Consider the following 15776-nt stretch of genomic DNA (forward strand, 5'->3'; position numbering starts at 1 on the left):
TCTTGTTGAACTCTGAATTTCGGTTAATGGATGGATGGTAAGCCATTTTTCGATCAAGTGAATTATTGAAATTTAAATAAATTGTATTTTTCACACCTTGCAAGTCCCTCGCCGGACTGTTATTTTAAAACAGGAAGTTTGTAAAAGGGACGTTCTCACAGATAGAGTTGACTTAACTTACCGTGCATGTTTTTGGAATGTGGGAGGAAACCAGAGTGGCGTTTAATCAAATAAACTTTCGAAACTGGGCCAATTTCAATTAGCAAAAATGGTTATTTATGAAATAAACCCATACAAATACTCAACTAAAAGTCACTAGTTAACTTTAGATCTTAAAACACAACCCAAATAGATACGTGTACCAAGCTTCACGCTGACGTGGCAATGAGCGACCTGCCTCGTTGTGACGTATGTCCGGTCTGGTTCTGCTTCCGGCACGTGAACATGGCGACCCCAGTGCCGCTCTTAGCAGGTTTGCTGTTTTGTCTTATTTCGCTTCTTCAGCCACGTTCACCTTCATAATGGACGCATTCTCCATTCGCGTCTTTACTGTCGGGTCACATTAAGAACCTTACGCGTGCTCTCCACGTCACTTGAGAACAAAAAGTGTGCATACAAACTCACGTGCGCAAATACTTTGAGTCATGTGCATTATTTCTGTAGCGGTTCGTTCGAGTCTGGGGAAAAAAAAATAAAGAACTGGTCGCTAGACAAAGTCAGGGCACATAGTCAAACTGGTCATTGGTTGGGTAGCTTTACTTTCCTCATAACTAATCGATCAGCAAATAAATCCACATCAGTTTTTTTTTTTTTTTGGCAGGTTCTTATTCAACTTCAAATTGTCCAAATACTCTGATTTCAAACAGCAAATATTCAGCGTTTTCTGCTGTCCTCCATGTTTTGAAACAGATTTTTTTTTTTTAAATTCAAAATAAGACCGTTGGAAACATCTGCTTTTACTTTGAAAACAATCATAAATATTTTTGTTGATTTTCAGACAGGTCTGATGGACCAAAGGAAGAACAATCAAATTTTTGGGGGAGAAAAATATTGTTTAACTTTTTCTTTGGGAGGATAATCATTTTCTGTCAAGGTGTTGTACAGGTAAGGTGTGAAGTGTAGTTGTACCTAATATGAAAGAAACATCAGCCCCTCATAATTAATAAAAAAAATACCAGTCAATAATAATTGGTGAGTAAAAGAAATTTCAAAATGTTGAAATGCAAAATACCTTTTTAGCACTTATTCTGAAATATACAGTCTGAGTCATGACAAATATTGAATAAACAATTGAAAGGTTGTGTGCATGTGTGCGCGAGAGTGAGTGAGTGAGTAAAAAAGAGACTGCGTGTTTTTTAAATTTGTATTCCTGCGAGTTGTGTACGTGTGGATACAAGTCTGTCGGTGTGGTTTTTGTTTTTCAGTTTGTGAGTCGGACAGGACGTCGCTGCTTTGCGGCCCGCCGACCTTCCGGGAACACCCCACCTTCCCCAGGTGACATCATCGCCTGACGTGTCACTGCACGCATACAAGCGTGAGTGTTTTTTTTTGCCATTTGTGTGTGACACCCAGAGATGGCGGCGGGAGCCGGAACTTGACGTTCAGCCGTGACGGTTCACTGTTGGCGTGGTGCAACGGACACGGGTGAGTATGACGACGAAAAGGGCCGGTACGCCCACACTCATTCTGGTCAATTTACGTATTTAACCAGATGAGCGTCATGGAGTTTAAAAGATCTTTTTGAGGGCCAGCAAGGCGGCAAAACGTTACAAAATACAAATGTTGACAACAGTAAATGGTTCAAGTGAGTGACGCGGTTGCCGCTTTCATCGTCGATGCTATAGTGCCTAACCAGTCCTGGCAATTTGAGGTCCTCTTGTAGCTCATTTGCGGCCGAAGGAGCGGCATCGCTTCACGTCCTCTTCCCCAGCTGGCTTCACAGATTGCCAGAAGTCACTATTTTGCCCAGCACAGGGGGATGAAAACGCGTCATCGCAAATGGTCAGCGGCGTTTGACAGCTTTATACAAAGATCATTTACGTGAAGAGGAAAAATCGTCCAGGTCCCAGCACGGGACCGTGGGGTACACCACAGGAGGAAAAACCAGACGCCTAGACGCGCACTTGTGTCTGTCCCGCCAGCGTTTCGGTGGTGCGGACGTCGGACGGCTCCTCGGTGGCCACGTTGGCGCTGCCCAAGACGACGCTACTGCGGTTCTCGCCTCTCGCCGACATCCTGGTCACCTGGCAGCCGTACACCAGTAAGACCCCCGCAGGATGTCTTCATTACACCCTTCTGTATTTCAAGGCGCACCTCTGCTGATGTGCACTGCTTCCGCGAACAACATTGCCGCAAACTGAGAAGCGCTAGTTAATGAAACACGGACCGTGCTGACAACTTGGGAATTTGTTCACGATATTTGGGGACTATTTGGCAAATAATTCAAAAATAAAATTGGTACGACACGGCCCTAGCGTTGCTGGTGCTGTCATGTGTCAAAGGTCTTTGTGTTGTCAGAGAGCGCCGAGGCGGCTCAGGGCGACGCCAACCTTCGGCTGTGGGAGCTGCCCGGCGCTGGCCTGCGCAAAGCTTTGTTCCAGAAGAAGGCAGAAGCCTGGTGAGCTTCCTGGTCACATTGGTTCCGTGTGCGGGGTTTTATCGTGCGCGTGCTTGATGAGCTGCTTTGGTGTCGCGCAGGTGTCCCAGCTGGTCTCAAGACGAGAAAGTGGCCGTGAGAATTGTCAGCAACGAGCTGCACTTCTTTGAGGACAACGACTTCAGTAACAATGCGTGCATGCACTTTACATTAGCCTCACATGCTGATAGACGTAGCGGGAGCAGGCGTGGTCATAAACAACTCGAGCCACGTTAGCAAACATGATACAAATCGTTAAGTAATATACGAGTTGAATTTTACCTCCAAAAACTTTCCCCACTGAGACCAATGGAAATCCCATTCTTCCAAAAAAAAAAAAAAAGAGACTAAACCTTTTGTCTTTGTCAGCTGACTGAGATCCTCAGCGCAGCGCAGCACTGATATCAGTTGTTCTTTGCAGAGCTTCAAGAATACTTGGCTGAGTTCCGTTATGTTGCTCCACTGCTTGTTCATACATTCCTTTATCAGAATGCTAATTGATAGCTTGTCAATGGGGGTTTCCATGATGTGTCAACATTAAGCTAACAGAGCAAATATGTTACACGCTGTCTTTGTTTGATGTTAATTTTTGTTTTTACGAAATTCTGCTTGTGTGAATTGAGTTGCGTCACAGGCACCACATAACGGTCGTATTTCCGTTTTTTTGCAAGTCAAAGAGAAAAAACAAAGATGTCAAAAAACTTGCAAGTGGGGTCGCTCGTATCTTAAGGCGCCGCTGTGTAATATTAGTCACATGATAACGTGTCATGCGAACAAGTCCAGTCATATGTGACGGGCAGGCTCATGCTAATGAATGAATTTCTGCTTAGACGTCATCGCCAACAAGCTTCACGTGCAGAAAATTTCCAACTTTGAGCTTTCACCGGGAAGTCACCCTTTCAAGGTGACCACCGAAATGCCGGCCTGGTCTCGGGGGGCCGCCTCCTTGTCCTTCCTCATTGTTCCTGTGTGTGAGTGTCGCTGTTCGCGTGTCAGGTGTGCGTATACGTCCCGGGCAACAAAGGGCTGCCGTCCTTTGTGCGAGTGTTCCAGTACCCGCAGTTTGGAGGACCTGGTGCCGCTCTGGCCACCAAGAGCTTCTTCAAGGCTGACCGTGTCAACATGCTATGGAACAAAAAAGGTAGGGGGCGCTGTCACATCCCTGTAATATGGAGGGGGGGGGGGGCAGAGTCCAGTCATCAAGTTTAAAACTTGTGAAAGACTCAACTTGCCTTGGACTAGTTTTCCCACATACATGCTATTCGGTATTAGCAGATTTATACATCCATCCATTTTCTGAGCCATTTATCCTCACAAGGGTCACGAGCGTGCGGGAGCCAAGCCCAGCTGTAATCGGGTAGGAGGCGGGGTACGCCCTCGACTGGCTGCCAGCCAATCGCAGGGCACATGGCACAGACAACCAATCGCACCCAGGGGTAATTTAGTCTGCAATGAATGCACGTTGTTGGGTTGTAGGAGGAGAACAGAATGCCCGGAGAAAAGCCACCCAACCAAGGGCAGAACATGCAACGTCCACACAGGCGGGACCGGGATTTGAACCCCGGTCCTCAGATCTGTGAGGCCCACAGTCTACGGCTGCCTCACCGTGCCCTCTCGAGCAGATTTAGCAATTGGCCAACTATTTTCAAGTAGTTCCGTAAAGTCCTTTTACGGAGGAAAATTAGCATCGAGAACATTAGGACTTCCAGAAAGGATTCTTTGAAAGTCGACGAGTCACAGACTAGTCTTGTGATGGGTCGACTAATCGGAACGAAGCGCTGGCATCGGGCTAAAAACTACGTCCAGACTGAGTCAACGCCATATTTTTTCAAGTGTTAAATATGTCTTGGTCTTTTAGCCGATCCAATGTTAACAGTTGAACATACCTGCCGTTTCTGGAGGTGGGGGGGGTTGGGTTAGGGTTGAGGGTTACACCTTACCTACTGTACTGTGAAGCGTGGGGGTGGAGACATGCTTTGGGGCTGTTTTTCTGGGGACCGGGAAGAATGTATTATGAGATTTTGATTGGAAACTTCAATCAGACTCATCTTTAATGGCCAAGTATGTAACAACACACAAGGTACTCGCGACTCGCCCAAAACGCCCGACGCGTTTTCTTTTCCTCGGCAGCGTCGGCCGTGCTGGTGACAGCGAGCACCGAGGTGGACAAGAGCGGAGCGTCGTACTACGGAGAGCAGACGCTCCACTACCTCCACGTCGGCGGAGAGACGGCGCTGGTTCAGCTGCGTGAGAATCTGCACCATCATCACACTCGACACCGTCGTCACAATCGGAAGCAGCGCGGTGACATGTCCCTTAAATTATACGTCAGGCTCCTTGTGGGTTGGATGTTGAAGGAAGCGTCCATCTGAACTTCAAGGTGACCAGCTCCAACTTTTTTTTTTTTTTATAGAGGATTATTCCAAACTAAAAGTGCTTTACATAGTTGAAATCAATTCCCACCGACAGTCATACGCAGATGTAACAACCTGTGTCGGGGAACAGACAATCCCGCTGAGGACCGGCACGCCAGGAGCCCCAATGCAGTTCCGTCAGGGGAGCCGCGTATGGCCGCCGAGGACCACAAAGGATGTCCGTCCCAGCGAGCGGTGCACAGGGCTCCCTCTGTGGAAATAGAAAAAAAAAACAAAAGATAATCAAAAAAGTATGTCAAAAACCAAAGGAAGGAATTTGTCTCCAGTAGTTGGAGGCGCTTTAGTAAGACAACAACTCAATGGACTGAGAATACTTTTCAATGAACGAATGGCCTTTTTTGACTTAAAAACATTCTGACAACGATAAATGGTGGCTAGTAATCTGCCAATGACGGTACATTTTTGACAAATGTGCAAAAAGTTGCAGAATCCTCTAACAATGACAGCAGTTCCCCTTCGTCAGCCACTGGCCGAGCTGCTCTATCGACTGAGCCGCGGCAGCTCAGTTAGTTAACCCAAAGGTCACGTGCGTCCAAAGTCAAACACCATCAAAGTCAAATCATCCAAAAACTGGTCAAAAGTTGAACACCGCAAAACTGAAATAGCTCAAAAACTTTCAATAATCGGATTGAAAGCTCGAAACACTGAAAAAGTGCTGCAAAAAAAAAGACCTTTCAAAATCAACTCATAAGCCAAACACAAAAGTGAAATAAGTGAAAAGTCCAACTCTCAACATGTCAAGATGATGCAGAGAGGGTCCTGATGCGAGCTGGCCCCAAAACCAATTCACGTTTCATATTTCTCGTGTGGGGAAATGTTGACGGTCGCATCTGATTGGGTGCAGAAATGCAGCCCGTCTTCACGATTGTTGATAAGGGTTCTGGCTGTGGGGGGTACGCGGGTGCTACGTCTTTAGTGGGGTTTAGTCGGTGACTGGGATCGTGGTTCTCCCACCAGCCAAAAATGGTCCCATCTACGACGTGGCGTGGAGTCCAAACTCCAGCGAGTTCTGCGTGGTTTACGGCTTCATGCCGGCCAAGGCCACCGTCTTTAACCTCAAGTGTGACCCCGTGTTCGACTTCGGGACCGGACCTCGCAACGCCGTCTACTACAGGTGAGGACACGCCATGTCTGCCCCTTCATCCCCGACCCCATAAATGAGAGTCTGGTCCAGCCCGCAGGGTCACATCCTAGTCCTGGCCGGATTTGGGAATCTTCGAGGTCAGATGGAAGTTTGGGACGCCAAGAAGTACAAACAGGTGAGCGACGCCACAAGCATTAGAACATTAGCTATTACCCACACATGCTAATCAACACGAAACTGTTTAATTTGTATCGCAGGTTTCAAAACAAACGCAATTTCAAGTGTTTTTTTTCCCTTGGAAATAAAACACAATTCCACTGAAGGCCCGCAGTGCTTCAATCCAGTCTTATTTCGGATTAGCCATACACTTGATTGATTACCTTTTGAAGCAATTTCAATCTGTAAAGTGACATCCTGAAGGCAAACGTGGGCTCGAGCACAGGTTGATCCAGTTGAATCGTACGAATGGAAATTGATTCACGGATATCGTGAATGAATGCAGTGTCAGAGCACAAAAATGTTTTCATCTCTTTCGAATGCCTCGATCGTACTGAGGGTTGTACACGGTCCGGGCCACGAATGCGATTGTACCGATGCGCTCTTCTCGGATTAAATAATACCGGAGACCCGAGGCCCGGCCAATGATGGAATCTGGGGTGCCGACTTCCTTGATTCTTGTGAAAATCTGGACCAAAATTCCAATTTGTCATTTATCATGAATGATACTGATGTAATATGAAAAGTGTGTACATTTTTTTTTTTTTTTTTTTTACCAAACATGAAAAGCCAATTACCCTTCCATAACTCCTAAATACATTTTGTGTGTAAATACGAAATATTTTTATGGTTTCACAATCATAATGGCCCTCTGAGGGAAACTCTGACTACTATATGACCCGTGACACCCCTGCTGTAGACTCTAAAGATCCTATATTTGGAAATAATCGCAAAGTTAACGTCCGAATGCACAGAATCCGCTACAAGTTCTGACAAGGCCGCTTCCACCTCGCTCACCGTGTCCACCAATTGGAAAGGCTTCAGTCACGTCAGACGAAAAGCACACAGATCGTCACGGGTGACGACTTCCCTGACCGTCCAAAATACGGCCGCAGCCATAAAACGTCGACATGCGCATAATTATACACGGACACGCGACAGCCCTCAAAGATGCGGTCGGCACGCGTGTGTTGTACGCAGGTGTCCAAATGTCAGGCTCCAGACGCCACTCACTTCTCTTGGTGTCCCGACGGCGAGCACGTGGTCACGGCGACGTGCGCGCCTCGCCTGCGCGTGGGCAACGGCTTCAAGGTGTGCCACTACACGGGCGCCGTGGCGCACGAGCATCAGACGCCCGCCGGGAGCGAGCTGTGGGAGGTCCGCTGGCAGTCCTTCCCGGACGGAACCTTCCCCGAGCGACCGGTCCGCCGCCAGACGCCGGCCGCCCGGACGGACGCGCCCGCTCAGGCCTACAGACCGCCCGCCCTCAGGCACCTGCCGGCTGCTCCCACTTCCAAGCTGGTGAGACGGTCGCGTGAACGACTCTTGGTGCTTGTTTGCGCACACGCTGAAGGAACAAGTATGTCAACCCTCTGAATTTCGTAGTCGTGCGAGTTACTCTGCTGCTTTTACGAGTTTGACATTGATGATGCTAAAGTGAGATATGGGAGGAAATGCAAGGAGAAGCTCTTAGCCGGGAAGACGACTATTCTCAAGAGTACGATTAAAATGTTGGACTACATCTCTGTGCATCGATTTGATTCGATGGATCACAGTCTTTGTTTTTGTTTTCTTTTTTTTTTTTTTTTTTTTTTGCAAAGACGGGTCCTGCAGTAGAAATTTGGAGGAAGCCACTCAGACTTCTCCCTCATTCCTTTGCCAAATCCAATCGGAAGCTTTTTGCTGATGAGTGGTTTGCATCTTGCGGTGCGGCCTGCTTATAATCTTCTGACGAGTGGATTGTGATACTTTGACCCCTGCCCTGTTGAGGTTGCCAATGATGTCGCTAACTGACTGTTGTCTTTGGGCAGTTCTCCACAGCTCTCACAAGGCCTCTGTCATCAAGTGCTGTTGATAACCTCGGTCAAAGTCGGTTGATTTGTACTTTTTCGGGACGTTCCAAATTGTTGCATTGGCGCTGCCCAATATTTTTACCATTGCTCGGATTCTCTCATCTTCAAAACGGTTTGCTTTTCTGCCAAAGGCGGCGCTCTCAGATCATCACAGTTGCAGTTTTTACAATTGAAACCCAAAGGCATAAACAAGCGCTAATGTCGAAGTGATCAATTTCAAAGGTCACACACGAGCAAGTAGAAAAAGCCGCCCGTCACGCGTTCCAATACATTTGCTCCCTTAAAAGGTGGGTGGCTTCGAACGCCAGCTGTTCTGCCCTGAATTGTTTCGCACATGGAGAGGGAAATAACGTGAAATAAAAGCTGGAATCTGAACTTTTGTTTCATATTCATCTTTAGATTTTAAACCCAAATGTGTTCGTTAAGCAAGAAAAACAAAGGAATTGACTTTGTTGTCAGCCAATCAATATTTTTGGCTTTTGGGGGTTCGGGGGGGCGGGGGGGGGCTTGTATGTGCCAACCACATTGACCTCACATGCGCGTTATTTGACAAGCTTACCGTGCTCAAAAGAATTTTTTTTTTTTTTTTTTTTTACTTGATGCCTCCAGTAAACAAATTGTTTGTGTGTGTCAGCACGAGGAGGAGGCGCCTCAGAATGCGCGTCAGTCCGACAAGGCTTTGTCCAAAGCGGCGCTGAAGAATCAGAAGAAACGAGAAGCAAGAAAAGCTGCCAAGCAGGTGAAAATGGCATTGTCGTGAACTTTCATAAAGATAAAAGGTCATGAAGGTCATTGGTGTCAAGACTTGCTCATTTTGGTGATGTTGGTCTTACCATAGCAACAAGTAATTTCCAATGCCCACACGTGTTGCTTTCCTTTTAAATCAAATGACATTGTTGTTGTTAAAAATGGTGGTGTTTTTTTTTTTTTTTTTTTTGAGGGGGAGCAATAGATTTTAAAGTTACTTTAGCAACACGTTGTTACCATTGCAGGGTTTTGCCCGTGCAATGTTTTGATGATTTCTAATCGTTTGCTTTGTCTTCCGTAGGAGAGCAAGCCCGAGGCCCAGCTGCCCTCTGACCCCGCCCCCATCACCGACAGCCAATCGACAGAGACCTGCGGCGACCTCGAGACGGACAGGAAGATCAAGAACGTCAAGAAGGTCGAGCCGCAGGAAGTCGCGTGACCGCACATTTGCATTCTGCCAAATATCACCCATGTCACACGTTCGCATTGTCGGTCATCCAGAGGACGGCGATCTGCACCGGTGGCCTCGGATGTTCCGTGCTCGGTCCTAACGTGTTTGTGCTCGCTTGTTGTCGCAGAAGTTGAAAGCCATCGAGGAGCTGAAGGAGCAACAAGCGTCTGGAAAAGTTCTGCAGAAGAACCAGGTCAGCTGGTCGCACTGATAGACTTCAGGGAATTCCCACATAAATAACAAATTGAATGCTGGAGTGAAAACAAAAGCAAAAGCTGCAACGGGCCCACCGGCAAACAAAGCCTCACTTACGTGCCACTTGAGCAAGGCGCAGCAATTGAAAGAAGTGAGGAAATGGGACTTTTGAGTGTGGTACTGACTTCCTGTCGGTGGTGGTCTTGGTTTCAGCTGGAGAAGATGCAGAAGGAGGATCAGCTGCTGGAGGAGCTCCGAAAACTGCACCTGCAACCCTGACGCACGCAAGCAGTTTGCCGAGGATTGTGGGAAGAAATGGCAAAGGTGTCGCTTCCGCGTTACACTTTCACAATAAAAGCCTCTTTTCAGTGCTTTTTGTCTTTATGTTTCAAATTAAATCCTAAACTTTGAAAAAATGATGAAATGTGCTAAATATCCTTTCCCGTGTTGAATGTGTGATGAAAACAGTGTAATGTTGACTAAATTGAGGCGCTCCACTTTTTCATATGTCATTCAGATGTCAATCAATGATTATTTTCTATGTAATCTTCCTTTATCCAAGTGAGGTAATTAACTGCGGTGAGAGACCGGTTCGAGCGTCTGCCTCACAGTCCCGAGGACCGGGGTTCAAATCCCGCCTCCAATTTCTCCGGATACTCCCGTTTCCTCTCACATCCCAAAAAGCACACATTCGTTGGAGACTCGAAATTGCCCCAAGGTGTGATTGTGACTGTTGTCTGTCTCCATGTGCCCTACGATTGGCCGCCTCCTGCCCATTGACACCCGGGATAGGCTCCAGGGCTCCCGCGACCCTCGTGAAAGAAAATGGATGGATGGATGAATGGATATATAATCATTATAATATAAAACAATATCAGGCTGCATGAAATCATGTTTAACCGTCAGTTTTTCACATCAGCCATTCGTAAAGTCATACGTCTTGATTTTGGTCTCGGTTTGGAAATATGCGTTTGTGTGAAGCTGGCCATTTTTCCATGAACCTGGTGTATGACGTCACAACCAAAGGGCAGCCAACTGTAATAACTTGTTCGTGATTGGACCGTTCAGCTGGCAATCGAGCGACGTTGCAGTGCCGGAGCGGAATACGGCAGCCGTTTACGACACTCGCGCTACGCTACGCGAAGCTAGCATCTGTTTGTTATGAGTTATGCACTTCGGCCCACTTCGCATCTGGAAAGTTGGAAGGCATTATTCATTGACGTCAATATGCAGCACCCGCTAACCCAAAGTGCACAATGTCGTCCTCTCCCCTAAATCAACCCAAAACTGTGACCGGCAAGTTCACGTGAGTACCTGAAAATTGATTGAACGCCGTGTTCAAGGTTCTTTTCATTTTAGGCTACTTATTCATTTAGGTATGTACATATTTTGAGGTAAAGAAGACATTTCATGCCAATAACACCTTTGGAACTATATTTAGCACACACGTGTGTGCATATACATCTTTTCCTTTCGGCTTGTCCCGTACGGGGTCGCCACAGCGTGTCACCTCTTTCCATCTAAGCCTATGTCTTACTTGTTCCTCTCTAACACCCCCTGTCTTCATCATGTCTTCCCTCACAACATCCATCAACCTTTTTTTCTTTCTCGCTCCTTTGCCTGGCAGCTCCATCCTCAGCACACACACACCTGTGTAGAGCGAGTGAGCGTATGTAAACTTCGGGCTTCTACTGTGTATCCAGTATTAATGCACTTATGTATGATATGTACCGTATTTTTGCAACGAGGAGATGCACTTAAATCTCAAAAAGGGACAGCCTAACCATCCATCCATCCATCCGCTTTTCCGGGTCGGGTCGCAGGGGAAGTAGCTTCAGCAGAGATACCCAGACTTCCCTTTCCTCAGCCACTTCTCCCAGCTCTTCCGGAGAAATCCCGAGGCGTTCCCGAGCCAGCCGAGAGACTACGTCTCTCCGGCGTGTCCTGGGTCGTCCTCTGGGTCTCTTTCCCGTGGGACGTGTGCCCCGAACGCCTCACCAGGGAGCCACCTCGTCAGGCTCCTCTCAATGCGGAGAAGTAACGGCTCGACACCGAGCCCGTCCCGGATGGCCGAGCTTCTCACATGTTCGCTAAGGGCTCCCCCGGACGCTCATTTGGGCCGCTTGTATCTGGGATCTTGTTCTTTCGGTGACGACCCACAGTTCATGCCCATAGGTAAGGGGAGGAACGGAGATTGACTGGTAAATTGAGAGTTTGACCTTCCGACTTAGCTCCCTCTTCACCACAACGGACCGATACTAAGTCCGCGTCGCTGCAGACGCTGCACCCATCCGTCTGTCGATCTCCCGCTCCATTCTTCCCTCACTCGTGAACGAGACCGCAAGATACTTGAACCCCTCCACTTGGGTAAGGATCTCATCCCCGACCTGGAGAGGGCACGCAAACTACCGCCTGATGGCGCTCACCAGGCAGTGAGGAACAATTGCATCTTATGTGTTAGCAGAAAAAGATGGATGTGTCTATGTGTGTATATAAAATGTAAAGTGTTGGGTCTCACAGTTCTAAGGTCCATAGTTCGATCCCGTGGCCGCCAGTGTGGAGTTTTGCATGTTCTCCCCGCGGATGCGTGGGTTTCCTCTGGGTGGGCACTCCGTTTTCCTCCCACATCCCCAAAACGTGACATTAATCGGACACTCTAAATTGCCCATAGGCGTGATTGTGAGTGCGACTGTTCGCCCAGCGATTGGCTGGAAACCAGTTCAGGGTGTCCCCCGCCTCCTGTCCGTTGACAGCTGGGATAGGCTCCAGCACTCGCCGCGACCCTCGTGAGGATAAGCGGCTAAGAAAATGGATGGATTGATGGATGGATGTAGAAAACTGTTTCACTGATTTTGGCTGGCTGCGATCTCATCACACCACCAAGCTCTGATTGGAGAAGCGACCCTCTTTGAACTTCCTGTTCTAAAGTGTGTATCCGTTTGTGCGTTTCTAACGTGGTGGATAACAAAACGGGGTTTTGTGTTTCCAGAGCAGAGATGTCTGCCAAAGAGGCCGAGTCTTGCACGCGGCCCGTTCGCGTCAGTCCCTGTGACTCCGCCCCCCTGGTGTGGCGTATGGAGGACGTGACTGCGGTGCGCTCTCTTGGCCTGGTGGGGGCGCTGCTGGGCTCGCTGACCCGCACCCCCCGGCAGAACGGGCGAATGGGGCGCCCATTGTTGTTGCTGCCTGAGGAAGAGCGAATTCTGGACCGGCGCTGTGACGCCGCCGGGACGGCCGTGGCGCAAATGGTGGGTGTGTTTGTTTCACGCTGCCACTTGGGGTCACTGTTTAGATTTTTTGCAGCTTGACTAAAAGCCGTCAAGACTTGAGACCGGATTCGGACTTGAGAGCAAATCAGAGTTGGACTTTAAATGCTTGCCATTAGAAGCTTGAACGCTCAAGACTGACTTGGGACTGACACCCATATGACACTATTTTGGCTTGCGGGTGACCGGTGTATGCTGTGTTCAGGACGCAGACCAGCAGGTGGCGCTGTTCCAGGAGACTCAGCGGCGAAGCTACGAGGAGCAGCGAGTCCTCGCTCTGCATGAAAAGAAATCAACTATGATACGCGCGCTCGGCTTGTCGCGCTCAGGTGTGTCTGCCGTCGCCGAGGCGACCACTGTGTCAACAGAGTTTGTGTGCAAGTGTGTTCCACACTCAGTTTGTGTGCCGAGAGGCCAAGTGTTCCGTTCAGACAAAGTGGAAAAGCTTACGCGAGTGGATGCCACGCATTTAACGCGCGCGTCGTGTGGCTTGTGATTGGCTGACACAAGGAACCATTCTCGTGGATTAAGGCAGCCAATCTGATTGGCCGACAGCTTCTGGTCCAACCCGAAGAGAGTGGCCCGGCCCAGTTTAGCTTTGGAAACGGTGAGTTCCACAGGACCGACAGGTCGCTCCTCGTTTTGCGGATCCCAAGAAACCGGGACGGCCGGGCCAATTTACACGGGGAAATTCCCGTGTGTCACGCGTCTGAATTTGGGAGAAAAAAAAGTGTTGGTTGCACTGCACGCGAGCCGAGTTCCGGCCGATTCCCGTCCACAGCTTTAGCGCCGCTATCAGGGAAGTAAAACAATCAAATACCATTTATTGAGCGAACATGTTCAATCAAACAAAAATGAAGATGTGCTAGTGAATGGACTTTTACACTTTACCACCCCCCACGCTTTGTGTCGTAAGGAAGTGAAGAAAGTGTTCCAAGCAGGTTGGAACTGGTGGAGGAAGATGTCAACTGTGTTACGTGACAGTGGTGAGGCCAGCCAAGATGGACAGATTAGAGACGGTTGCACTGAAGAGACAAATGACGCTGTCGAGGTGGACTCGAGGATTAGAAATGAGCTCCTGAGAGGGAGGGACAGCCAAAGTTGCATGTGTTGGAGACGAGGTGCGAAAGAGAGCAGACTTGATTGGTTTGGATGACATTTGTCTGAGGATGGAGCAGCCAGACAGAAGAGCGAGCGAGAGGAACACCAAAGAGAAGGTCGATGGATGTTGTGAGGGAAGACACGAGGGCACTCGGTGTTAGAGAAGAAGATGACCCAAAACCCAAACTCCGGGATGCGGAATATATCATCCTGTCAACCAGCGTTTCCTGTCACATTCCGTTCTGGGCCCGTTGCTTTCGTCTTGTCTTTCCGCTCCAGAACGCACTTTTTCACCTTCGTCTTTGACTCACGCGATCTGAATTTCCACCGGTTAATCCTCTCTCTACTCCGCCTTCCACGCAAAGGCCAACGGGTCCCAACTTTCCCTTCCTCACGCACCTGGTTTGGGGTCCGGATGCTGGAAGCGACGCACCTGCGTCGACCACGTGATTTTCTTCCCTCCCGCACTCGTCGACGGAGGGTTTCGCTCTTTGAGCTCAACGTACGTGGCGTCCTCTGACCCTTCAGGCTATGCTACGCCTTTTCAAAATGTTCATTATGGTGTGGCTTTGTCACGGTGTGGAAATGCGTGAAAGAGAGTGGGCGCGTGTATACGTGTCTTTTGTGACGTCTCACTGTTCCGCTCAGGGTCAGAGGGCGACGGTGAGGACGAGCGCCGGCGCCACCTGGAGGCCCTGGAGCGCAACTTCAGCTTTCCACGCTCGGCGATGGCCGTCCAGCTGAGCACAGCAAGGGCAGGACTAGCCCACCTAGAGGGGGCGGGGCCCACCTACGGCACGGACGGCCGCGCCCTCTGCCGGTCCGCCGCCGACCCGCGAAGTGACGCCAGGTGCCGGGTGTTTGCGGACCTGAGGGGGCGGGGCTTCTACTTGACGTCGGCTGGGAAGTTTGGCGGAGATTTCCTGGTCTATCCCGGTACGTTCGTGGCTCTCGCCGCTTTTCAATTTCAGTTCCCAAAATGCGTCAGAGTTCAAGGATGAAAGGGGGGAAGGGAAAGGGGCAATAATGAAGGGAAGAGGAAGGACTGAAAGAAAAAGATGGAAGGGGATCAAGGGAGTGAACGAATGAAGGGGAAGGACGGAAGGAAGAAAGGAAATAAGAAAAAGCGGAGTGTGTGCATCAATCACTTCCGTGGATCAGCAGGCGGTTGGCAGCTAGCGCACCCGTCAGCCCGAAAACCCACCAGGGTGATTTCTCACCTTTTTTTTTTTGTTGTTGTCCGTGTGCATGCAGGCGAACCTCTTCGCTTTCACGCACACTTCATTGCCGTGTGCGTGTGCGCGGACCAGCGAGTGTCGCTATTGGACCTTCTGGCCGTGGCCCGTCTGGGTTCCAACGTCAAGAAGACCGTCCTCTTGTGCTCGCCGCACGACCACGGCGTGACGTACTCGTCGCTCCAGTGGAGCGGGATGACTTGATTGGACAACCACGGGACCGGTACTTTCCAGGTGCCGGGGTCTCAGGCCGTGCGGCACCCCCTGGAGGCCCCTGCTCATCTGGTCCCCCCGACAGACTCCTTTGTCAAGTGAAGCAAAGTTCTTTCATTTATGCGGCACTTTGATCAACTTGTTTTGAAAGAACTCAATAAATGAAACTGGACTGAAACCAGATTGCATAATTCCAACATTGGCATTCATATTACATTAATGCATTACATTGCTGGGAGAATGAATTGAATTACAATTGCTCTTCGAAATGGTCATGATCACAACTTGAGATCTATTTGCAAAATGCCCCAAGAGCTCTGATTTCCCAAATGGATTTTTTTTTTC

At 49.1% G+C, this 15776-nt stretch overlaps 2 protein-coding genes across 4 annotated transcripts; both read left to right on the plus strand.

Annotated features, from left to right (window-relative positions):
* The first annotated feature begins 384 nt into the window (after positions 1–384).
* Positions 385–9987, plus strand: eif2a (eukaryotic translation initiation factor 2A). Of its 3 annotated transcripts, XM_061827202.1 has the most exons (16): positions 385–472; positions 1425–1494; positions 1573–1644; positions 2142–2260; positions 2518–2617; positions 2698–2780; positions 3466–3539; positions 3632–3776; positions 4766–4882; positions 6028–6184; positions 6245–6329; positions 7352–7672; positions 8858–8962; positions 9272–9385; positions 9549–9614; positions 9830–9987. In XM_061827202.1, the coding sequence occupies exons 1-16, from the start codon at positions 385–387 to the stop codon at positions 9893–9895; spliced, it is 1782 nt and encodes a 593-aa protein (XP_061683186.1). In that variant the 3' UTR covers positions 9896–9987. The 3 variants fall into 3 exon arrangements, 2 of the variants coding, with proteins under 2 accessions (XP_061683186.1, XP_061683185.1); XR_009796057.1 differs by having other exon boundaries at positions 3466–3775; positions 4764–4882; positions 9472–9614; XM_061827201.1 differs by having other exon boundaries at positions 3466–3775; positions 4764–4882.
* Positions 9988–10689: 702 nt separating this feature from the next.
* tsen34 (TSEN34 tRNA splicing endonuclease subunit) lies at positions 10690–15622 on the plus strand. Its single transcript, XM_061828374.1, has 5 exons — positions 10690–10922; positions 12606–12864; positions 13088–13211; positions 14632–14919; positions 15238–15622. Exons 1-5 carry the CDS (start codon positions 10873–10875, stop codon positions 15420–15422), a joined length of 906 nt encoding a protein of 301 aa, XP_061684358.1. The 5' UTR covers positions 10690–10872; the 3' UTR covers positions 15423–15622.
* The last annotated feature ends 154 nt before the right edge of the window (positions 15623–15776 follow it).

This window comes from Syngnathoides biaculeatus, chromosome 8 (genome assembly GCF_019802595.1).
Source record: "Syngnathoides biaculeatus isolate LvHL_M chromosome 8, ASM1980259v1, whole genome shotgun sequence".
Taxonomy (NCBI): Eukaryota; Metazoa; Chordata; class Actinopteri; order Syngnathiformes; family Syngnathidae; genus Syngnathoides; species Syngnathoides biaculeatus.